Genomic DNA, 26,976 nt, shown 5'->3' on the forward strand with positions numbered 1-26,976 from the left:
AACTGTCATAAAAAGACTTTAGGTTATATCTATATATAGCAGTAAAATTTAGTAGAAGGATTACTGTATGTTGCATTTTTTATATTAAGCTTATTTGCCATTTTTGTTAAAAATACTCACAGTTCCTTGGATCTTTTCTCATACAAAAGCTATCCATGCTCCAGTCACACAGCCAGCATTTGGCTGCATTCCAGCAAATAAGAAGCACTGTGAAATCCTACAAAATAAAATCCTGCTTGTTTAGTTTCATATGCACGACTCGCATTGCATTGCAGTGATTGAATGCACATGATTATCCTCACCAGTGCACTGTACAAGTCAGGAGATGCCTACATGTCATTTAAATTTGCAAGCTGCCTGACACTCAACCCCCCAGAAACAATTTTAAATTCTAATAGCTACACAGGCTCCCTTCTAGACGTCCTAGTGGGCCTGGCATATTGGGCTCTTTGACCCCCTCCTCCTCATTCATCTAAAGTTTGCATTACAGAATGGCTTATTTTTCACATTTCACATTAAACATTTTACTTATGTTTCTCAAATACTGGCAATAGTGCTGGTAACTGGAACACTGCCAGGTTAGTTACAGTTATGCATTGCAATCATCACAGTTTTTTGTAATAACAAGTTGCAGGATGAAGCTTACACTCACAGCAGCAGTAGTGACATTTATCATAATAATACACTATTCCTTTCCCAGTTTGTCAGATATAAGCCACTAGGTCTTCTGTCTGTGACAAAATCATTTGTTTTCACAGGAGAATTTGGAGAAGTGTGTAGTGGTCGGCTAAAGCTACCAGGGAAAAGAGACATGTCAGTAGCAATCAAAACTCTGAAAGTTGGCTACACAGAGAAGCAAAGAAGAGATTTTTTATGTGAAGCAAGCATCATGGGCCAGTTTGATCATCCAAATGTGGTTCATTTAGAAGGTGTTGTTACCAGGGGTAAGAGAAAGTCCTACTATCTAATAAAAAAAAATAAAAAAAAGTTCACTGAGAAATAAAAAACTATTTGATTATTTTAATAACTAAAAGTAGACAAAATAGACGATTGCAGAAGAGATGACCTCAAACAACCACTGTTTCCTTTTTCCAGCTGCTGACTGCTGTTTAGGTCTTTTCAGAATAAGTTAGTTTTATTTAGAGATTAGATTGTTATAAATATTTACAATGCATGCAAGTATTATGTATGGCATTTGTTTTTGTAGTAAAACACAGCTTTTTGATGTTTAAGGATGAACTGTAAAATGCCTTTTTTGTACAGTTGTGTTTAATGGCCCCTTTTTCTGAAAACATTAAGCATTGTGAATAAGTAAAAAATAATATTTGCATTTTAAAATTAAAAAAATGCATGGTCCTTTTAAAGTTTAATGCAGCAAATCATTTCATTTACAGGGAAACCCGTTATGATTGTAATAGAATATATGGAAAATGGGGCACTTGATGCTTTTCTTAGGGTAAGTATAGTAAATTGCTCAGATGATAATGCTTGAAAAAGTTCATTTTAAATATATATTATTGTAGTATAAAACATTCTAAATACATTATATCTATATTTTGATAATATAAATAATACGGTATTCAGGGGTATTCATATTACGGGCCAAGTTTGTTATTTTGATGCTTTCATAAGGATCTGAGTGCAAGATATGAGTCCATGGACAAAGATAACTGAAAAATGAATAATGTAACTCACATGAAACTTGTCAGTACTGGCATCGTAAAATGCTTGAAGCTTATTGATTTTGAGCAGAATATCATGGATTTTATCTAGTATAGAGCAGTGGTTCACAACCTTTATTGCATCAAGGTCCCCCAGTGTCCCATGGGAATATGGGAGGCCCTGCTAAATAAGCTATGGTATTTACTTTCCTGTACTTCTGTTGCCAGCGCATGTTTTTGATCTTACATTTATTAACAAATTTATATTTGCTGCTAGTTCTATTACAATGCCTATACAGTATTTTAAAAATATAATACAAAATTGTGAAGTCATTTCAAACACAACCTGTGTTTTATAAGTAAATAAATGTTACTGTACTAGTACCTGAATTCCTTAATCATAACATTAAAACATTATCATTGTTTAGGTTTAAATAATAACCAGTAATTGCCAAAATATAGAAAATGTGCCATCATGGATGCCATTGTGAAAAATCCCTTTCATCCCCTCCAACCACCTTTGGAACTCTGACACAGAGTACCGCATGCGCATATAAGAAGAAATTATTGTGTTAAAAGTTTTGATTTTAGTTCATGGGAAGTCTTTTCATATTATTTAACAAGCAAAAGAGGAAAGTTCCTCTTTAGACATGACATGGGACAGTAAGAGAAAGACATTATGACAGTAGTCTAGCTGAGGTCTAGTCATTCATTTCAGAACCTTCTTAATTCAGTCCAGGAGCATAGGGAATAGAGGTACAAATTACTGCATATCAAAACAAAAACCAAAACATTGGCCATTTGAGACTATTTAAACTCCAGCTAGTATGATAGTTACCAAGCTAAAGCTCCATTCATCCATTCATTTACTAAACTTGCTAAACATAGCTGTACATTTGCAGTGAGGCAGACTACATCTCAACATCATTGGATGAAAGGCAGGAACCAACTGGGACCAGGGCACCAGTCAGTTATAGGATACATTCCCACAGATACCTGCACTTAGTCATATCTCAATAGCATAGAGTGTCAAGGGTAAACTGGAAATGCATGTGTATCAAGATATTTATTTTTCTGTTTTGCAATATGCCATGGATAGTCCATTCTCCAGTTAGATACAAACAAGATATGTTTCTATAATTACAGAGTAGAAGGTGGGTAGCAAGGTAACATAACAGGTAGTGCCACTACCTTACATATTATTCCTGGTCCTGGCCTATTATTGACCTGTGAAGTGTATGCATTTGTGTTCCTCCGAGTACTCCAGTTTTCCTCCCACATTTCCAAAGATGTGCATGCTAGATTAATTCCAGCTTGAAATCCCTGAACTAGATTTGAGATGGTTATGTTAGGTGTATAACGTTGAAAAATCTACTACTTGTTCATTTTAAGTTTTGTTTGAAAGTGTAATCATAAAGTTCTGCTGAAAAGGAAGTTGCAAATCTTTCATGACATATGAGTTAAATGTATCCTAATATGTTTGTTTATGTATGCAGAAACATGATGGCCAGTTTACAGTTATTCAGCTGGTGGGTATGCTACGTGGCATAGCAGCTGGCATGAGATACCTTTCGGACATGGGATATGTACACAGGGATTTAGCTGCACGAAATATACTGGTCAACAGCAATCTGGTTTGCAAAGTTTCAGACTTTGGCTTGTCAAGGGTAATAGAGGATGATCCCGAAGCAGTCTATACAACTTCAGTAAGTAATAAATGTTTTATTCTGTTATAAGCTAAATATTTTTTGTTCATGCCTCACAAAAAACACTATGTTCGGACAGGACACCAAATGTTTGTGCATGTAGGGGGCATATGAATGCTGAATCATGTCTTCTTACCTTCAGTTGGCACTGATTTCCTTCTTTAACAGGTTTTTATCTTTTTACTAGTTGTGTGTAAAGTATAATTGAAATTACACACAGATGCAAGTTTGCCAGAGTGCTTTTGAGACAAAATCCATGGGAGTACCAGAGTGCATGAAACACTTAATTGTATGAATATTGTGAGAAATAAGCATGAAAGCAAGACTGAGAAAAGCATATTAGATGAGGTCTAAATTGGTATACTGACTAATACTGCCTTAAGAGTTACTGGCAAAGTCATCTTTGTGCAGCTATATTTAAACAAATATTAGCTTACCAGTAATGGCACACTGCACGATAACGTACAGTGAATACACCTAACTTGAGCATTCATAGTTTTCATTCTCTTTCTTTGTACGTTTAGCATTCATTTGCTCAGAGGTTGATACGCTTGCTGCTTCCTGAGTGGCTCTTCTTTTCTTCATCCTAGCGGCCCGCTTATTCTCTTCCTTTAAAGGCATTTGTTCACGTTGAAACTGATTAAGTCTGTGTTTTTGTTGCTGGTCGCTGCTGAGAGCTGATTCTACAATAAAATAAAAATAAATAGAGGAATAATCTTGGAGGTCGATCATCACAGCAAAAGTGGATAGTAGACATCACATAGTATATGTGTACCAAATTTCAGTTAAATAGGTCAAACGGATTGTGAGCTATAGGTGATTTAAAATCCTGAACCGACAAACGAACAGCCACAGTAGCGTATTATATATAAAGATTAGAAACTGCAGCAAAATATAGCAGTGACTTTACTTATAAGAGACTGAAATACAAAGTAAACTAATGCAGCTTAGTAGGCCCAGCTAAAATCTATGTCATTGTTGCACTGCGGCATTTGCTGCACACAGGTCTTTCGTAGTGAGAAGTGAAGTAAATGCAAATGCAAAAAAAAAAATGTAAAAGTGTATGCATGCATCATTAAATGGTTGTGGTTGAGCGTGAGCCAAGTGCATTGCTCCATACACACACAGGTCTTTCATTTATATACAAGGTATGTCTAATCTACTATATATATATATATATATATATATATATATATATATATATATATATATATATAAAATCCTAAGCCTAAAAGTGCAATGATTTTATGTGACATTTTTATGTCACGTTTTTTGTCACAATTTAAATCGGGCTTATTTTAAAACCTAGACATATATGTTTGGTATCATTCTTTTCAGAGTTTATCAAATTTTAATGTGATGCTGTTAGATTTTCAGATTCTTATTCCATTTTTAAATTATAAACTAAATATCAAGAACTCGCGTCCCGCGAGACAAGAATTTGTGCCAAAAGATTTAACCATGCCCGGGGCTGGAAATAAAAGACAAAGAGTAGGACAGCTATTGTACAGGCTTTTAAATGAAGCGTCACATGAGATGCAGATCATACGGCATGGCAGCAGCAACAAGTCAGCAGCTGATTGAGTAAAGAGGAGGTTAAAAAAAAAAACTGTATTTGTTTCCCATTGTATTACCGTTTAAGAGTGGGTTTTGGAGGAGTGACTGTGTCTCCTTGGGGTGTGTTCAGCTCCCCTCTTCACAACGAGAGCGACAGAGACACAAAGTGGCTGGTACATAGCGTAGGCCGGGGAAGATGGTGAGCGAAGCGAACGGGGGGAACCCCCTAGTAAACAATATACATTTTTACATATACAGTAATCCCTCGCTATATCGCGCTTCGACTTTCGCGGCTTAACTCCATCGCAGATTTTAAATGTAAGCATATCTAAATATATATCACTGATTTTTCACAGGTTCGCGGATTTCTGCGGACAATGGGTCTTTTAATTTAAAGTACATGCTTCCTCAGTTTGTTTGCCCAGTTGATTTCATACAAGGGACGCTATTGGCAGATGGCTTAGAAGCTACCCACTCAGAGCACGTATTACATATTAAATAAAACTCCTCAATGATATACAATATGCTTCCCGCACGCTGCTTAGCACACTTAAAAGCTCTAACAGCCCGTATTGATTTTTCATTGTTTGCTTTTCTCTGTGTCTCACTCTCTGTGAGAAATACAGGCAGATACTTGTCCATCATGCAATACCATCAGGGAAACGTATGATTTGCCCCATTATCTGCTTCTGACGGAGGGGGTGTGAGCAGAGGGGCTGTTTGCACAGTGGCTGTTTGCTTAGAAGATACGGACGCGCCTGTAAAAAAATGCTGAAATGCTACCTTCACATTGATCCCTTCATTGCGCCGCTTTATCGCGGTGCTTGCATATTTAAAAGCGCACCAGCCCTATTGATTTTTGATTGTTTACTATACTCTCTCTCTGACATTCTCTGCTCCTGACAGCGCACCTTGAAGAGGAAGATATGTTTGCATTCTTTTAACTGTGAGAAAGAACTGTCATCTCTGTCTTGTCATGGAGCACAGTTTAAACTTTTCACTAAAGGGTGTTACTTCATGTCTAGAGGGCTCCAATAATGTTAAAATACGTATTTAGAAGGTTGTAAACAGGTTTTCAATGCTCTAACTGCGAATATATTAGATTTATAAATAAAGAATCCTATTTCTTGGAAATCCATTTATCTGGCTGGAGTGGATCAACCGCTATAAACGAGGGTTTACTGTATAACTGTGCGGAGAATATTTATAAACAGTGTGGGAGTGTTTCTAAGAGCTTAAAATATATAAAAATAACCATACAAACATATGGTCTCTACGGATTTTCACCCTACGCGGGGAGTTCTGGAACGCAACCCTCGCGATCGAGGAGGGATTACTGTATACATAGAAAAAAGAGGCTTACAAAAAGTATATCTGGAAAACCTTTACATACTGTTTACATGTAAAACTTTTTCTATTCAGGATATTGTTTATATCCCTGGATGCAGTTTTCTGGTGTCCTTAATCTTGTCGCTGTTCTCAAAAGGGGCAATTTGAAAGGCAAATTCTTGCAGCTATTTCAATAACTTTGCGAGCAGATATCATTAATAAAGTTGTGTTCACTCTAGTAACATATTGATGGAATACCTACATTGTGCACAGATTTCTAAGTAGTTTCTTTATTTAATTTCTATATACATCAAATTATGTAGAATTTTTCAATAGCACTCACAGTTAGCGTAATAGAACAAAAGTAGTTTTGTGCTTTGTCCTTTGTTAGTTGAAATTAAATTCTGAATGCCACATCTCTGAATATAAAAATGTAAAAGAAATTGCAATGTTCTTTTTTTGATGCAACAGCACTATTCAAAAAAGTAATTTTTAAAAAAATGTTTATACTAATGTACATTGAACTAAAGTTACAACTAAACACAGTTCATAAGTTAAGTTCTCTATATAGTGATCACTGGTCCAAGGCTCTTTAGAAATACAGAGCCGCTATTTATTTACATACATTATTTTAGTGGAAGTTCAGTCTGTTTGGTGACTTCCACTGGGTCACACAATGGTTCAAAGCTGCAAACTAAACTGTAAATCTTGTGTGTGAAATTCTGTTGCCTTAGCTCGAAAAAAACAGTGTCTGCAAAATGTGTGGTTTATGCATATAAATATCAGAAAGGAGTTTGTGGAAACAAAGAAATGAAAAAGCATACAGACACAACCTTAAGGAATAAACGTTTCTCTCCTGAAATGTGTGGCTTATTCTGTAATCATGGAATAACTACTGTTGCAGTCTTACTTGGACATAAGATAATAACACCTGTGCTTCATTACATTTTATTTGTAGCATCACCAGCAGCTGAGTACCTGCTTTTTTTTCCCCAACTTACTTTATATTCAACTGAGACAGCAATTGTGTGCTTTCAACTTTCCGTCTCCTGTTATTAAAATGCAGTACAAATTGCCTTAAGCACGATAGCCTTGACTGCTTACAATTAGTGGCTTTTACCATCTGCTTTATTGTCATTTATATAGTATTAAAAATGCATTTTAATTTATTAACACTTTAATAATAAATAATGTAGCATTACATTGTTCTACAATGAAAGATAAAAAGTATAAATAAATTAAAAAAAGCTTAAGGTAATAAGTCAAAATGTCTTTTCAGTGTATTTCTTGACTTGTTTGGAGGATTTGTGTTGACTGTTGTTCAGCTGATGAGCTTTTATCTTAGGCATACTGTGCTTTTTGAGTGCTTAACATCATAGTTCAATTAAAGAAAGTTTCTTCAATTTTACAATTAAATTGGGTATTTTCTAAATTTCATCAGTGAAAACTGTGTACAATGTTATTAATGTTAAATATTATTACATATTTTGTTTCTTACATATACGCATTATTGGAATATGTAGGTTCTGCAAATATGATCATTTATTTACAGTAGCTGAAAGATTATTTAAAACAAGTAAAATTCTCTTAGTAATTTAAAGTTACACTGTGATATCAGTTTAGTATTGATGCCGAACATTACTTTAATCTAGATTCACAATTTTAAACTTTTGGACAATAATAAATTCTCATGTGTGAGTGTGATGGGCCTAGTGTCACATCAGGATTTTATATGTTTCCCAGTACTGAAGGGACTGACTCTAGACCTGGACTATGCAGAAATTACATAATTGCATTTTTATACTGACAGCTCAATAAATCTAAATAACAATTAGAATGGGAAGAAAATTGGTGTTAAATCTCACAATGCTCTCATAATCTGAATATTCCACTAACCAAAATTGAACTTTCATTTTAAATTGTTTTACGTTTAAAGAATAACTGTTCATTGAAGTTCATCCATGTCCCTAATGAGTATTTGTGCGGTTCTTTTGATCAGGGTGGTAAAATCCCTGTGAGATGGACAGCTCCTGAAGCTATACAGTACCGAAAGTTTACGTCTGCCAGTGATGTTTGGAGTTATGGAATTGTGATGTGGGAAGTCATGTCGTACGGAGAGAGACCTTACTGGGATATGTCTAATCAAGATGTAAGTTATATTATCAGTAAAACATTTTAAAATGTCATTGAATTGCCAAGACAAATGATTTAGTTCTAAAACACTGATAATCTGATGTTTTGTATATCTTCAAAAAGATTGTGTTGTTTTTAACTGGTCTTATTTAGAAGTAGCCAAGGCTGGAAAACCTGAATTTTTTAGCATCCTATTTTACTTAAAAAAATATAAAACATTTCTGGAAACTGTTAGGAAAAATGGCTTTACACGTCAAAAATAAAATCAAGGTGGCTGAGAACCTACCTATTTGATTATAAAAAACAATTCAAAATTGTATTATTGATTCTTTAAATTAGTAATAGACTTTTGTTGTCAGGGTCTAGATGTCTTTTAACATAGCAAAGGCTGGGAATCTTGCCTCCTTTTACAGTATGTTTTAAAATAAAAGGAGTGTGTTTCAGGGTCACTCTCCATAAAATGATTTACATGTATGTTATGCGTTTTATTAACTTTTGTCATTACTAACCAGTGTATAATTGATAATGAGTAATGCTCACTAAAATGTATATTTTCATATATTACTTTTGTTCATATTTTATAGTATTTTTATATTTTAAACATCATGATTGTGTTTTGTGTTTTTGTTTCTGGTATTTCTGCGTTTTCATTTCTCTCTAATAATTTATAGCATGCCAGGTTTCCTTTAAAAGAATACATTGATGGCCTGAAATTTTGTATTAAAAAAAAAACTCCATGTCTTTCTCATAATGCTGCTAAAATAGTTTGTGGTTTTCTCAGACCCAAACAAGAATAATACTTTTTTTTTCTTTCATACAATCGTAAAATTATTATTTTTTTTTAAGAAAAAGAAGCTATAAAGGAACTAAAAAGCCTTAAAAATAACTAAAATGTAATGATCAAATACTGTAAGCACACCCTGCATTTTTCCTCATTTAGTAATGTTGAATTCATAACTGGAGAAACAGCTGTCTGTGGTCACTGGCAATGTTAAGTTCACATTGCTATGCCACAGTGGTTATTGATGTGAACAGAAATAGAAATTTCTAGTACTTCAGAGAACTACAATAGCTTTCAATGGCTAAGAAAACATTGATCTTTGGAATTCTTTTACTGAAAGTAAAAAACCATGAAATAAAAAATATTTTTAATCAAAAGATATTCATATATATCTTTTATATATATTCATGTCATAAACAAAAACAGATTCATCCTTTGTTTTACTATTATTAAATTGGGCCAGACAGCAATTGAGATACTTTTCATTATGTTGTTAACAAAAGTGGCTTTTGTAAAGAAATAGTTGAGTTAAAATTCCATGAAGGTAGTGATGTGGAACATTAAATAAAATATTTTAGGCAACTTTTCGAGAGCCCTTGTCTAGTAATATATCTGATTGGTGCATTTCTTAGCAGAAGTTTATCCTCTGATTCTGAATTAGATAGAGTGCAACCATAAGTGAAAGCCCCAAATATCCTTCATATGGCTTCCCGTCACTTAACATTCACATCACTGTTAAACCTTTAAGCTCTGTTGATTGAATGATAGACATCAAAGATTAAGAAAGACAAAACCGAATGACAAGTCAGTTAAGTGACGTTCCAAACTGTTAATATTTGACAGGTTTCAGTGTGGGAGATTTTATGGACTGTCAGCATGTGGGAAAACAAATCCTGTGGGGAGCAGAAAAAAGATATTTACATTTTCTGGACAGTTTTACTGTTTTGACAGTTTTCTTCAATATTTGATTCACGTTTAAATTGGCCTGACAAGTATTTAAGATAACTTTGAGGCAACAAGCATGTCTTCCATATAGAAAGAGGCACAAGAGAAGAAAAAGAAACATATTCCTTTCCTTAAACTCTAAGTATGCCTCAGAGGGCAATTATCGTAAATTCACATATGTCATAGAAGAGCGCGACAGCCTGAGAAGCCCAAAATTTTGTGAAAGTTAACCAGATTACTTCCTGTTCAGTCATATTACAGTATTCTGTTTTTCTGTTTGTCTAACATAGACAGCTGAATAACAATAAAACACGTTACATCATCACATCCTGCATATCAAGTTTGTAAATTAAGGATTTTCGGGTGGATCATCTCACCACATTAAATCAGTAGCCCCTTCAATGTGTATTATCAAACTAAGATCATTATCTGCTATGATGCTTTAGCCTGGATTTTGGTGGGTTGGTTCACTACATCTTCAAGGCTGTCCCTATTTTTATTAAGCATTTATCAACCAAATGCTCAAAATGAACCAGAGGTGACATATAAGGACATAAAGAATAGATCTTCATATGCAGGTGTTAATATTAAGTTAATGGCATTTCTAAGCTAACTCTATACAAAGTAAATGAGCACAAGTGGTGAATGTTCCTAGTATGTACTGGAATCCCACCCAGGAATGGTTTCTGCCTAGTACTTCCAGTAATCCAATATTGGAAAAACTCAGGCATAAATAAAGGTGGATGTAAAGACTATTAATTGAGTACAAACAGAAACAGAACTAAATGCAGTACCAGGTAGTTGATAGTTGTGTATTCAAATATTAAGCATACTTGAGAAATCTTTTTTGAGTAAGAGTTTTGTTTGTACATTTTTTAAAACTAGTTTTTATAGTACCTTTACAATTATATTTTATTAAATTTAAACCATACACCTAACAAAAACTATATATCATTCTCAAACCTGAACAAGTGTATATCTTGGTAGGATGGTGTGCCAGTACATCACAGGGCAATCAGCCACTTTGGTTTTACAATAACAGCTTTAACTTGGTGATATAAACAATGCAAATTTAGATCTGTCATATGCAGAGTTTATAATATTTATAAGTTTCTTCTGCTTGGATTATATCTTTAGTTTATCTTAAGGTAGCTAGCAAGCATTGTATAAAACAATAGCACCCTGAATGCCCAAATACTTTTTCGATGTCAAAATCTTTTAGTTAGATTGTAGAAGAATTGCTGAGATCATTGATCTGATCAAACTTAAAACTACAGTTAATTTGTAAATTATTATACTATTAGAATTTATGAGTGCGTTATTATATAACATTATATAATATTTTATATTATAAAATGATATTATGTAACTTATAAAACATTATATAAAAGTTTTTTGTTACAAGATTCAAAAATATATTGCTTATATTGCATTGAGAAACATTAATTTCTTGCCTAATTTTAATAACCTAAATGCAAGATTTCTAATTATTTCTGGATTAGAATTAAATTAATAGTAAATAATAGCACAAATGTTAAATATCCAGCTTCTAAAATCATAATGTTAGGTCATATATTTTGCATTTTTATTTGGAACGTTTATGCTTTTAATAAGGATCATTTCAATTCATTTTGGAGGATGTTGTTAGAATTTAGTGTATTTGTAATTTTCTCATGCTCACCTCAGTAGGTTAGGCTGGGTTTCATTGAAACTACTGCCTTTATTTTCATGTTTCTGGGGGACAGTATCCAACAGGTGACCAAAGATGCCACTGAAACCTGGCAAAATAGAAGAGAAAGTTGCAGTTTGCTGCTGTGCTCTGATTGCACTGTGCAGTCTTGTTATTTGGTTTAAGTGATTTACATTCAAAGTACAAATAATCCTTTCCTTTTGTTGTTATAAGTAAACAAATAACATCAAGATGTTTACAAGCAAAATAAATAAAAAATTAAGCTTTGCAACTCAATATTCTACTGTTATTTTAATTGCTGTCACTTGACTAACTATAAAACAATATGCTAACGATCATGAATTATATCCAGAAGCTAAGATCAGACTGGACTAATTATGAAGTATCTTACAGCTCTCTGTGATTTTGAAAAAAAAATGTATTATATGAAAAAGGTCACTGCAGATTTCTGTTGTAATTATTGAATTTATTTTTTGTTTGCAAGCACTGGTAATATCTGCATCTGAATGCTATTACCATCTGTTTTGAAAATGATTTATCACTTCATTGCATGGTGTAAGAATACTAATTTTATTGTTGCCGACGGTGGCTCATTAACACATGGGCACAATGACCTTGCTCTTAAAATATATTTTTATTGTGTTGACAACTGTCAGCTGCAAAGTCTTTGTACCCAGTGCTTTGTGCTTTAAAGACATGCAAGCAAAGAATTATCTACTGAATTATTCTGAAAGGAATCAAAAGAGAAACAATAGGTTTTATGTACTGAAAATAAGGTATCAGGCTCTAGTCCAAGGTCCTTATGAACTGTTCTGCAAATTACAAATAATAATGAAGATTTACTTTGTTTAAAATATGTTTTGAAGGTAATAAAAGCTATCGAAGAAGGCTACCGTCTCCCTTCACCTATGGATTGTCCCTCTGGACTTCATCAATTAATGCTGGACTGCTGGCAGAAAGAACGGGGTGAAAGACCAAAGTTTGATCAAATTGTTGGAATTCTTGATAAAATGATCCGCAACCCCAACACTTTAAAGACTCCCTTAGGCACTTGCAGTAGGTGAGAAAATGATTTCATTTATTTTTCTTTACTACATAATTCAAAAAACAGAAACTTGTCTTATATTTTTACCTTTTTATTTTATTTATTTTATAATTCATCCATCCTCTTTCTAAATTATTATCCCATTAAACCTGAATGGGACCCTAACTATTTCAGGGTGTATACTTAATGCATTCACCCACACATGAAGAAAATGGAGTTGGATAGATAGATAGATAGATAGATATTTACTTTTCCCACTGGGAAATTTAGAAAGTTTTTACAGAAGCTCAAGAAAATTTATAACACATGATTTTAATAACAACCCCTTCCAGCATTCACAAATAATTATAAAAAAGATTAAAACTTCTGACTTGGTTAATGATACGACAACAGGCACTGTAAGGCATTATATGTCTTTATGAAGGAGTCCCAGGGCCATTTCTTGACACATTTCTGCTGAATAATTTGTTGTCTAGAAGTGTTTAATTATATAGACTGCCATAAAGAGGATTTGCAGCATTGCACAGATGATAGTTTTGTATCATTCTGTCCTTCACTACTACCCCAGCAAGTCGAGAGTGCATCCCATAGTTGAGTCTGCCCCCTTAATCAACTTGTTGTTTCAGTGGGCCTGTCTTGCAGTAATGATACCAGCCTAGCACACCACAATGCTAAAAATCACACTAGACGTCAGCCAACATGTAAAGGTTGTCACTACCCACTGTAAATGAAATAAGAGTCTGCTCTGCCCTTTTTAATAGTTTTACAGTATTAAATGACTCACAATTTATATTTTCTACTTTACAGGCACTCTCAGATTTGTCATCATTTTCTAGTTTATCTGTGGCAGTATAAAACATGAACTGAAGTGGTGTTTAATTAGTTTAGAAAATGAATCTATACATGGTTTGAACCAGCTTAGTATTATTTCAAGATTGTTGGGCCCAGAGCCTAGCTAAACAGGATAAGGCAAAAAGAAGAAACTAGCCCTAGGTAGAGCACTCATACATGCATACACACTAAGTCGCATCAATTAAGTTTAGAGTCACAAAATAAGCAAACATATGCATAAATAAAATGTGGGAGGAAAATCAGAGTAGCCAAAGAAATTCCAATGCAGATACAGGGAAAACATGCAGACTCCACACATTGACCACTTCCTGTCTCTTTAAGCTGTGAGGTAGCAGCACTAACCACTGCACCAGCACCATTTTTTATGAAATTAACATTGATATTCCTTTTAAATTATTTGTTAAATTAACTTTTGAAAAAGTTCATTTTGAAAGCTGCATTACTTGTAGTTAATTACAAAATAAGTATTATCTGAAATAATACTGATTTTTTCATTGCTTTATAGGATCCTTAAAATGCACTGCAGGAATCTGTACTATGATTCTTGTTATATTAATATTCTTGCTGGATGCCTTTGTTCATCTGTTCACCTTTACAAATTAATTGTGTGGCCTGAAGACAGCAAAGTCAATAAATATGAGTTTAGGCCCTCAGCAAGTCACTGCAACTCTTATATATGTGTTCGTCCCCCTACTGATCTGGAGAACCCCAGTGTGACAATTGTCAAACCAAATCTGTTTGCTGCTAGAACATCAGCTCTCAGTGTGAGATAAAGGACATGACATTTAGACTAGCCCCTCAACAGAAAGGAAGTCGTTACTTTAGAGGTCTTCATGTTAAAAAAAAAAAAAAAAAAAAGAATAACAAAATGAAAGAAAAAAATAGCAACCCACCTGGGAACATAAAGACTCATTTTTCAGAGCTTTTTTGAGGTATTCAATATTTTTCTCAGATGTTAATACTTCATCTTCAAAGAGGTCTTAAAAATCAAGATTGATACATTAAAAGTGTGTTTTGATGAAGGGTTAAATGTTAGAAATATTAAACTACCAGTGATTTGAGCCCTGCCACTAATTACGCATAACCTTGAAATTGTTCAGGAGCTGCATTAAAATATACTTAATCTACAGTCCCAGTTGGCTGCTGTGTTTTAATCTTACTTTATAGAACTCTCACAGTCCTTTTCTTTCTCTTTATTGTACAGACCAATTAGCCCACTCTTAGATCAGAACACTCCAGATTTCACTACTTTTCGCTCTGTGGGAGACTGGTTAGAAGCTATCAAGATGGAAAGATACAAGGACAACTTCACCGCAGCAGGGTACAGCTCATTGGAATCAGTGGCCAGGATGACTATTGAGTATGTTCTGTTTCGTTTTTTTCTATTTAATATATGTGTGTCTGTTTGTAGACTATATTGTTGCAAAATAAAACAGTCAAAGATGAAGATAATTGTCAACATAAAGCATCGAGCAGTATCCATTTTTTTCTTTTATGCAGTTGCAGTACAACTGATATTTCACATTCAAAAGCTTTAATTCAGCCCAGCCAAATTTTTTTAGTTTGTGGTTGCCTTTCCTATTGGATTTTCCATGGTTCAATTTAAACCACCAAAAATGTACAAATATAAGATAAATAAATTATAACATAAAAAGTAAATTGTAAGGTTGTAAGATTGACACAGTTTTTAACCCAGAGTGAGTGATATTAACTAGACACAGAATAACTTGACAAATCCAGACATTGTTCCAAAAGTTGGACAGTGTTTAGCAGACTGAGTGACACCCTGCATGGAAAATGCATGTTCTTCTTGTGTCTGTGTTGGTTTTTCTCCAGGTAGTTCCACATCCTAGACATCTGTGCATTGGGTTAAGTAACAGCTCTACAACTGCCCTGTATAAATAAGTGTGCCCTGGCACCTTGAGAAGACAACTACTTATGTCTGTAAAAATACATTTTTAATGAATAGCTTAATGAACACACACACACACACAGGGGCCAATTTAGAACACCAGTTAACTTTACAAGTCTTTGGGTTATTAGTGAAACCTAAAATACCTACAGGGAAACTTACACAGATACAGAGAGAGCATGCAAACTCTTCACAAATGGAAACCAGCTATGATATTTGAATCCAGAAAGTTGGAATAGTGAGGTTAACCACCTCTTTAAAGTACAGTTTAAGAGAATTGAGACAAAGGGTAAAAAAAGGAATAAAGACAAGGTAAATTTGTAAGCAGAAATATCTCTTTCACTTATGCATTTTTTAAATATCAAATATGTATTTATGCTTTGAGTCTTCTGGATTTAAATAAGTTAAAATAAACATATCAAAGGAATAATTACTTTAGTTTAAACAGATGATTGTCATATTCTATTCAGATATATGAAGCCTAAAGCAGAAATACTGTGCTTTTCTGAATGCAGAACAAGAGAGAAAAAAATACCAAATAATTAAATAAGATTAAAACGACTCAGTGATTGTAAAAAACTTCAGCCTTAGTTGGGCCAACAAGAAGTCTGAATAGTGAACCAGTGGTTCTTTGTTACATTATATTATATAGCTTCTACTGTATATACAGTACAATCTAAAAATGTCAGGGTTAGCAAGCGATGCCTATTTACATTAACCCAAGCAAGTATTTGTTTCTGTTTTTCCTGATTTAAATTGCAAATGAAATGCATGAATATTTTAAAATGAATAAAATTATACTGTATACACAGTATACCCTACTCTTAAGATAACCCCCAATCAAAACATTAATATGCTGTGGTATATTAATATGATATTTAACTTACTAAAGACTATAAAGCACCACTGAATGGCTTTAATGTGTGTGTTTATATACTGTATGTGTGTATATATGTATATATATATATATATATATATATATATATATATATATATATATAAAGAAGTTAAAATTATTTGACTCTTTCTTTTCTTATTTATTTTTATGTTTTATTGAAGGATTCTAAACCCTTTACTCTTTTTTTTTTCTTTTACAGAGACATGATGAGCTTAGGGATCACATTAGTTGGCCATCAGAAGAAAATAGTGAGCAGCATACAGACTATGAGGGCACAGATGCTGCATTTACATGGCACTGGTGTCCAGGTGTGACAGACAGTGAGTCCTCCGGCAAAGGAATAACTGACTCTAAAGAGCAGCATTGGGACGTCATGTCATTTAGGCTAATCTGCAAAAAATGTGTTGCTTCCTGCATTGGACTTGTGATTCGTGGAATAAACACAGTCCTTTTTCCTCTGTGCCACCCTCTAGAAGCTGAAGGAACAACTTAACATGGTGTCCATTAACAGTGGCTGAGGGGAATGAACAAAACACTACCTGAGGCATAAATGGAACAGTCAAATCTCTGATGAACTCTACATTTTGTATTATAGAGTGCAGAGAAAATAACTGAAACCTAATTCTTTTTCCCCCTTCCATTTTTTTTAAATTGCTAAAGCATTAATTTGTCACTGTTCTTGGGAAGAATAGTGAAAAAAACAAGTTGAACTGAAGCATAAGAGGGTTTTCTTTGAAGTGGTAATGAAATCTGAAATTTTAGTTCTTTCATATTACCTCTACTGTTTAAGACAGATGAAGTCTTGGCAAAGATTAGGTCTTCCCCTGTCAGAGTACAGGGCACAAGGTCTCCTGAAGGCAGAACATTCAGAAGGGACCCAGTGGTTTGGTCATTTCATTGGTTAAAGTGGCCAAATGAATTAGTAATTGTTACTAATCTGTGGTGAAGCAGGGTTATCATATTACCTTTCAAAGATGCCGAAAAAAAATGAGTTTAGAATTCTGGATATGCTCCATCCTGTCAATCAGAGTGCATAGTCTGGGATAAATATATTGAACTTGTGTGTAATGTTTACTGCTTGCAATATTTTATTTAATGAAATAATTAATCAAAAGATATTTTTAGGCTCTAAACTTTATATCCTGGAAATTTCTACTAAATAAATAAGAATGAGAAAATAAATATCAAAAAAGAAATCTCTACAGATAGCACTCTGTAAGCGTAGTAATTAAGGATTTTATTCATGCTTGGATATTGGGTCCATTAGGATTAAAGGTAGCATATATCCTTCTTTGCAAAATTGCCATAATATGTTTTACTTGGTAGTTTAAGTCAAAACCTTTTCTATGGAAGATAAATTAACTCGAACAAAAACACAGAGCAATAATTACTCCTGATGGGACATGTTCGAAAAAGTTAAGGTGCTACATGTTATTATGAGATGCTTTAGTGTTGTAATAGTACTTTGGAAAACATCAGTCACTGACAAGGTGAAAAATGTGGGTGAAGAAACAAAAGCAGCAGGTGGCCATGATGCCATTAGTGTTTCATTCTATTCATATTTATCAGGTGCTTTCTACGAAAGAGCATATCTATTAAGATTATAGTGTGCTTCTTGATTTTTGCTATTACTCTAATTACATTTATATAATTGGGGCTCTGTAATAAAATACAGGCATGGCAAAAATAGGTGGTTTCCTGATCAACTAGTGCCATTTGTTTTCTATAAAGAATTTGTTAATAAATGTCCTCAGTGGCATTTAGTTATAGGCAGTTTGCAAATGCATGTTACCTCGTGATGGAAATTAAAGGTTCCAGCTCACTATTAGGGTTAAAAGTTTGCTATTGCTATTTTTTCATACAGTAGATTTATCCAGTTTTACAAGAAATACCCACTAATGTGTTGATTTCCAGTATTTTCATCTATGGCCAATGTAACTCTGAAGCACTTTCATATCAGCTAGCTAAAAACCTAGTCCTTGGTGTCTTATACATAAACAAGTACTCCATATTGTATCTTTTCAGATAATGCTTGTTTTCTCCTCAGACATTTATAATTAAGCAGTTCAGAATTTAAGTATAATCACAGATACTCTAGTTAGTTACCCTGAAGATCAGTCTTCCTTTTTGTTCCACTTTAAAAATTCATTTGTAGCTTTAATGAATTCTGGATTTATCATTTCATGCTGGAATAACATACAAAATATATAACATTAAAATAAGCACATATGAAAACTGGGGATGTGAAATGTATTGAAGTGCAGACCGCTATATGTAGTGTGGCTGATAATTCCAAAGACTTTAGCACTATTGATTGTGTCAGAAAGATCCTAGGGATCAGAAGAAAATTTGTATATGTTCCTGTGCAAAACTTGTACATTTTCTTTATACTATCATTTTTCTACACGCATTTCTCTGTAGTGAGTTCTGAATACATTGAAAATGCACTATATTTTTCTATCTCACTTGCAGAAGTCTATCCGCACTCATGTATTTTCAGTTGTAAATAGTTATTCTCATTTAGGACCAAAGATGGCTGTAGGATACTTGGTTTCATTTATTTTTTTTATACACTATGCTGTACAGTGTTCTGTTTTTGTCAATGTGTTATTTATTTGTGTTGGATTAGAAAATCAAATTAAAAGTCAATGGCCAAGACTATATAAACACTTTTTTTTGCCACAGAATCCTGTAAAATCATTTCTTGTTCCATTGACATTTTGCTTTGTAAACTTTGTAATAGACTGTAAATGTATTTTTGGAAATATAATACAACATCTACAGAAAGCCTTGTCCATGTTTTATCTTATAGTTCTTATTTACCATACACTGTATACCAGTAACGTGAAATAGAATGAACAAAACAAACCTACACTCTTCATCACACACAAATCTGCTTGCAACAGAGATCTGCATTAGAAAGCATTCAGAAAATATTTTAAGAAATATATCTGAAGGCAGGTTTTGATTATTCTTGGCCTGGTGCTCCTTGATCTTCATATTACAAAAATCATTTCTACTGCCAAATTAAATACTTGGAAGGTAAATGTAATCATTTTGAATCTGAAAATTTTCTAAGTATCTGATAACAGCAGTTTATTCATCTTCCAATTGTAAATATTCACTATACATCCATTTAGTTTTAACTAGCGTTGTTTAATATCTTGCAGTGTTGGACTTTAAAGCACAATGTTACTTGTTTGATTTCTGCTTCAGATGGGCACACTGTGTCACCTTCCTGTGCTTCACTTGTAAAAGATGGCAAGTGTTTTCTGATTTTGTAAGTCTTTTTGGCCAAAGTTATCTACCAATAACAGTATGTGATCTAATAAAGCACTGCATTCAAATTTTCACAAATAATACAATGATAATATTAAGGGGTTTAGTGAAGCAGTTGTGCCTTTTAATACCATTTTATAAGAGAATGTAACAAGTAATTAACAAATGTAAGTTGTCCCTTTTAAAGTTACTAATTTTTGTCCTAGGGCATATTACATGAACAATACAAACTTTTTTTCTTTTACCTAACACTATAGCAAATTTCTTATATGCAAGCTATTTTTACTTTTTCGTATACATTGTACAGAAAAAGTACAGGAATTGTGAAAAAATTTATCTCAAGATTTTGATGAATCTTGATGTTTTAGACCTTTCTGAGTCCAAAAATAACATTTTTGAAATTATGTCTGTCTGTGTGTCTGTATGTCAACATGATGATTTTGTGCACCTGCTTTATATCAAAAATAAGGAATCCTATTAACATTTGGGCCACTTCCAGCAACCGGAAGTGGTACATTAACTGAATACTTTAGCAAATTTTCAAGTAAACTATGGTTATAATTATAGGTAGATGATTACAATTTTGTATAGATATTTATAATTATAAAAAGCAAACATATGAAATTTGAGAAAAATTACTCAACCGGAAGTAATACTTTATTTAAACAACCATTCGAATTTTTTGTATCATGGAAATATAAATGTGTACACAATATTAAACATCATATTCAATATAACTCATATTCTTTCAATAACTATTATTCATTTTATTTTAATTTATATATCTTCAGTTTAACAATAACGTGTATACATTGAACATGCCATTTAAATTTAAAGATGCCATGGGAACAATAAGTTGCTAATTCCCTGTTGTGTTCCTGGTAATACATTTAATTTGATATTTTTTTATTTCAGCCATCCTTATCATAATTAAATGTAGCTAAATGCAGTTTTACTTAAAGCAATGTATTGCAACAAATATTATATAATACTAATACTTTTTCTCTGTTTTAGGTGACTGTAATTCTTTTTACTTTGCACGTAATCTAGCTAATGCATATGTAATCATGAAAAAAATTCACCACCGTTTTCGACCTCCCTAAGTGCGAAAATATGATTTTAATATAAAGTTTGATAATAATTAGAGATAAATGATTGTGTATCGATATTATCAATTAGTTATGATGAGGAACAAAGGGATAGATTTGAGAAATATTGAACAACTGGAAGTGGTTCTGATGACCTTTTCCTCTATCTCAGTATACGACAAAGTTGAGGAGAGCACACTCCCAATTTTTACATATAATTTACTAGTTGGAGGTTATATGTTAGTGAAAAAGCAGAAGCTAATATCCCAGTAAACTTTACCTTGCTATTGCTAGGTCAAGATCTGATAGGATTCCTGAGAATTTACAGCACAGGTTTACTTCTAATGATCAGGCATGCAAAATTAACATTAATGTTAGTGCTTTGAAGTACCAGCCACTGTGTTATCATTACTTCTAGACAGGAAGAATCTCATTTTTGGGCCAACAACTAAAACAAAATTTGAAGTGCAAGGATTGCCATCTCTCCTTGATAATATGATTATATGAGAGGAACAAGCTGGTATACAGTCAGCTCTTACACAGTTCAGGAATAACACCCTAAATATACATATTCCCCCCAATAATGACCACAATCATCCAGGAGTTGAGTAACAGAACATCTCAAAGGTGTTTCTTTGTTCTCTAAAGGAGTTTAATTTCCATACAAACACAGAAAAATATGTTAGTGAAGTTTTCTGCTTGAGCAAGATTGGTGAACTCAAGCAAGTTATCAGCTTCAGTCTCCCTATCCCTTCAGTTTGTTTGTCATCAACACAGGTGAGTCATACAAGTCACTTTGTCAGTTTTAATTTCTTTTGTTTTGGTGATAATTTAGTACTATAGAGCAGTGATTCTGAAGTTCAATCCTCGAGGCACCTTGTGGCTGCATGTTTTTGCCCCAAATCACTTCTTCTCTTATTTGGACTCATACCATAATTATGTAAACCATTATTTTTCAACAACCTACTGGAAATTACAAACTGGTTATGCTAGGTTTTTGAAGCAAGAATGTATGTGTTGAATACAAATTTATTAATTTTCCCTTTTTTATTGTTATAATTTAAAAATTATTTTTATTTAGGCAAATGTTTTACTAATAAGCACTTTAGAGGGTAACGTTGAAGTAGCTGCTCCTTTCAGAGTCATTTATGTTGGTGTCTACTCTGCTCAGCATTAATTTACTATATTCAGATACAATTAGGAAGCAAACTACACAGAAAAAGTAAATTAAAAATAGTAAGCATTTAAAAATAAAGAAAAAATATCAAATATGTCCTATAAGTGAAAATCTGCACTACTGCATTTTGCCTAATGCAAAATCAAAAGAAAAGTAATGGGCAAACAATTTAATTAGTGAGATCATTTGAAGGCAACAATGACTGACTGATTGAGAAAATGGTTGGAACAAAATACCTGCAGCCACAGGATTCTCCAAGACCGAGTTTGGGAAACACTGGTCTAGAGCAATGGCTCTCAAATTCAAACCCGGAGGCCCTCCATGACTGTAAATTTTTGTTACACTCTATTTCACAATTAGTGAGTCATTTTAAAATTAAATGATTTTATTATTTAATTACCTGCCAGTTTTTTCCTTTTCATTTTGCATTAAGAAAAGAACGGTACAATGATATTTACTTGTATAACAAGTATATGCAATTTTTGCTGTCTTTCAATACTTAACTTTGTTTTGTCATTTTCACTTATTTGTATTCGACTACTGACAATGCGGAGCTGAACAGACACCAGTGCAAACAAACATGAAAGGCTTATGGCCAGCTATTCCACTTATGGCAATTTGTGTGCTTATTAATAAACAATACATTAAATAACCAAAACATCAAGAAATATACAAACTGTTAAAAACAAAAAGAATGAACTATTTCTTCATTATGTACATTTCAGTGTATCCTGTTTGGATTAATGCAAAAGAAAACTAAACTGGGAACTATCAGATTGCTTAATTAAGGCTATAATCCAATAAAAAGCACAGCTTGGTTGACTTAAAACAAGTAGTGACATGGGACCTCCAAGACTGAACTTGACAACCACTGGTCTAGAGTGTAAATTTGGGGAATATGATCATTAAAAGCAAAAGTACTCAAACATTTTGTTAAAAAAAAACAAAACTGATTTGTAAACAGCTTTGCAGTAGTGCTCACTGTGAACATTAGACTGGGTAGATAGGGACAAGGAACTCCAAATGATCATTTATAAACTATTAATGATAGGGTGACACACAGTGTCATTGCCTTCCTGGCATATAGGTGAGAGACCTTAATTTTATTTCAGTAGTTTCCTTGGAAAAACCGAGAATGATTTATTTAACATAAACTACATCACAACAAATATAATAGGTGACATTAAGCTGCTAGTTCTACACACCAAATTTAAACAGTTGCTAATCTGAGGAGCAGTTCTGAAAATGTAGTTTTCTCTGAATTTCTGCCTGTGTGACACACCACTGCAAGTCAGCTTGAGGAGATTAGAAGAGATTAGAACTCTTGGTTCAAAACTTGGTGTATGACAGAGAGGCCTACGTTTATGAAACACTGGAGTACCTTGAAGAACAAATGCTACCTGCACTGGGTTATATTTGAACCAGAGTGGCACTAAATGCATTGGAAAGTCATGTGAACAAATTAGTCCAGGACAGTTTAAAATTGGAATGGGAGTGGGGAGTTTAGGACAGGCTAGGTTTAAAAGTTCATGCAAGGGAAACTACAATAAAATGAATAAATGTAATCTTTTTAAATATTATCCTGTGGTCAACGATTGACCTAAGAATACTTGTCTTAATCCATCCATCTTCCAACCCACTGAATCCAAACACAGGGTCACGGGAGTCTGCTGGAACCAATCCCAACCAACACAGGGCACAAGGGAGGAACCAATCCCGGGCAGGGTGCCAACCCACCACAGGACACACACAAGCGCCAATTTAGAATCACCAATCCACCTAACCTGCATGTCTTTGGACTGTGGGAGGAAACCCACGCAGACACGGGGAGAACATGCAAACTCCATGCAGGGAGGACCCGGGAAGCGAACCCGGGTCTCCTAACTGCGAGGCAGCAGCGCTACCACTGCGCCACCATGCCGCCACTTGTCTTAATAGTAGACTTATTAAAAATAAAACAAATTAATTTGAAATATGCAGCTACACATAAATGTGATGTTATAGTAGTTTTGTGTCCCTAGAATCAGGATTGAGGATGTATAGAGTTATACAAAGGACAGGTAATTTCACTGAGATGGAATCAAAAATACATTTGCTATATCAGGAAGCCATTTTATAAGAATGACTGATCTCAGACAATTTTACTTTAAAACCATAAAAAAGTTTGATTGTCGGGAATTGACTGGGGCTGCGCTCTTTAGCCTTTCATTTAATGGGTAAGTTTGGTATTTTTCAAGTCACAGTTATTTCTTCACTATCACGGTATATACAGTACTAATTGGCCACTTCACTATAAGCGAGGAAGATGATTACAGACAAGACTGAATTAATTTTACACACTTAAAAAAAACTGTTGTTTATTGTTCTCTTTCTGCCACACTCTCAGCAGTAGTGATTCAGCATACAAAATTCAGTAACTAGGTCTCTCTTTCTTGACTGCATAATTTTAGTCCTAATGTTTTCTATATTGCAATGACAGGATATGATTATTCTGTAGTGAGTTCCCCTTTAGGTGTGTTTTGTATCAGCACTATAATAACCAACCATAGTCTAACTAGAAAATCTGGACAAAGCAGTATAAATGTGAATAACGCAATTACCATTTAACCTATAGATATGCTATGTATTAGAACTATAGCAACAGATGATAAACTAAATAAAAAATCTGCACAAAGAAGAATACACGCAAATAACTTAATTACTGTTTCATGCTGCTGTAACACTCCGATTCAGCTCAGCTCTCCTGAGACCTTAAAGGTGGTTTTACAAAATATTAAAGTATTAACCAGCAAGAATTTTTACATTAATAGGATAGGAAAATCACTTTTCTTACATTAAGTGAAACATGGTTCAGCTCAGATGGTGCGGCAGTGTTAATTGGAGAAGCACCTCCGAATTACAGTTTTGTACATTTGGTTTGGTATTTACTCGAACCAATTAAACCATAAAGATGCCAGTTTTAGTACTTTTGAGCCTTTCAAGTATCTTGCCATGGTTGTTCAAAAGGTGTCGCAATGTCTCATATTGATCTCCAAAATATAATGCACCCTTTTTGGAATTCTCAGACTTGGTAATAATAACTAACTATGCTAGGTTCCTAATTTTAGGTGATTTTGAGTTTCATGTGCAAGAGAATCCATGAATTTATGGCACTCTTTTGATCTTAGTCAGCATGTTAGCCAGCCCACACATAAGGGAGGACACATGCTGGATTTAGTGATTTCAAAAGGATTACAAATTGATATGAGGCAGATCGTAGATATCTATATATAGGACCATTTTTGCATATTATTTGATACATAAATACTGATAACTACAGCTAATGAGAAGTGTATTGTTAAAAAAATATTTTGATACATCAGCAGCATCAAATTTACTAATATTTTAAACAATCAGTCAGATTGTAGTGCTTACCTTAATAAAGCTAGTAGTGTAACAAGTAAGGTGGAAAATTTTAATGGTAAGGTTAGAGCTGCAACTGACATAATAGCTCCTGAAAAGACAGTTAAGAAATCCTCCTGCACTATCATACCTTGGAAGATCAAAAGAGTGTCTAATTTAAAGAGAACATGCCAGAGAAATGAGCGTTCATGGAGAAAAACTAAACTGGTAGTCCACAATAAAATATGGAAGACACAGTTAACTGAATATAACAACACACTCTGCCTTGAGAGACAGTCATGTTTCTCTAAAACTATAAATGATAATGCTAGTAATCCAAGAGATTTATTTTCAACTATTGATAATTTTTTAAACCCAAATCACTCAATGGAATGCATCCTAAAAACTTCTACTGAAACTTGTGAGGCTTTTGCTGTATTTTTAAATGATAAAAATGATATGGTACATTCCCAAAAAGTTAATACTGTTGAACCCCAGCATGCCCTTTGAGGCGAGTTAATTTTTTTCACTGGAATAGATCCACCCAAACTTTCTAGAATAATTCCTCTACTGAAACCTATCACCTGTGTCCTTGACCCAAGCTTTTTTATAGAAGTCTCAGACGTCATTATGGATAGTGCACTTGACATAGTAAACTCATCATTAGATAGTGGGGTCTTCCCTAACTGTATAAAGACTGCAGTTGCTAATCTAGACTCCTCTGTCTTTGACAACTTTAGACCAATTTCTAACGTGCCTTTCTTAAGTAAAATTTAAGAAAAGACAGTTTTTAAGCAGCTAATTGATTACTTGAATAAACATTCTATTCTTGCTAAGTTTCAGCCAGGGTTTAGAAAAATTATAGTGCAGAAGCTGTGCTAATTAAAGTAGAAAATGATATGAGGGTTAATGTGGACAGAGGCCATATATCTGCTCTTTCCTCTTAAACTTGAGTGCAGCAATTGACACAATGGCCCAGAGTATTCTTATATATCGCCTTAGAGCAGTGGTTTCCAAACTCAGTCCTGGGGACCTACTGTGGCTACAGGTTTTTGTTCCAACCAGATTCACAATCAGTGATAATAATCAATAAGAACTGATCTTATTTAAGTAGCTGGTCTTTTTTATTCTTCTCTTATTCAGCATTCAGAAAAAAAATAACAGTATGGTTTTTACATTTATAAGACATTTAAAAATATTTTCTTGTTTTCCTATTATTTTCCCTTTTTTCTGTGTAGTTTGCTCCCTTCATTTAACCCTAATAGTGACAATTAACAACCAGCACAGCAGACACCCGGGATGATGAAAGCAGCAATGACTTCATTTTCAGACTCGCTAATTAGTAAATAATCAATTAAATAACCAGAACACCTGGAAAAGCTGAATGAAAATTAGATTGAAAATACTGTTAACGACTTAAAAAAGCCTCCATATTCCCCATATAACTGCTTATTACATTTTAATAAAACTCTACCAAACTTGGTTTGTAATTTCTACATTGACTCCAAAACACTGAAACTGGGAAACAATCACTCACTTAAT

General features: G+C 33.6%; 1 protein-coding gene across 3 annotated transcripts in view; it reads left to right on the plus strand.

The window, feature by feature from the left end:
• Positions 1 to 19,304, plus strand: part of epha7 (eph receptor A7) — a 139,906-nt gene extending 120,602 nt beyond the window's left edge. For all 3 annotated transcript variants that reach the window (XM_039747974.1, XM_039747976.1, XM_039747975.1), the window contains 7 exons: positions 759 to 944; positions 1,395 to 1,456; positions 3,158 to 3,367; positions 8,253 to 8,402; positions 12,669 to 12,862; positions 14,904 to 15,059; positions 16,709 to 19,304. In XM_039747974.1, coding sequence (XP_039603908.1) covers positions 759 to 944; positions 1,395 to 1,456; positions 3,158 to 3,367; positions 8,253 to 8,402; positions 12,669 to 12,862; positions 14,904 to 15,059; positions 16,709 to 16,823 — 1,073 coding nt within the window. In that variant the 3' untranslated portion in view covers positions 16,824 to 19,304. The remainder of the gene's footprint in view (positions 1 to 758; positions 945 to 1,394; positions 1,457 to 3,157; positions 3,368 to 8,252; positions 8,403 to 12,668; positions 12,863 to 14,903; positions 15,060 to 16,708) is intronic.
• Positions 19,305 to 26,976: the final 7,672 nt, after the last annotated feature.

This window comes from Polypterus senegalus, chromosome 3, assembly GCF_016835505.1.
Source record: "Polypterus senegalus isolate Bchr_013 chromosome 3, ASM1683550v1, whole genome shotgun sequence".
In the NCBI taxonomy this organism is placed as follows: Eukaryota; Metazoa; Chordata; class Cladistia; order Polypteriformes; family Polypteridae; genus Polypterus; species Polypterus senegalus.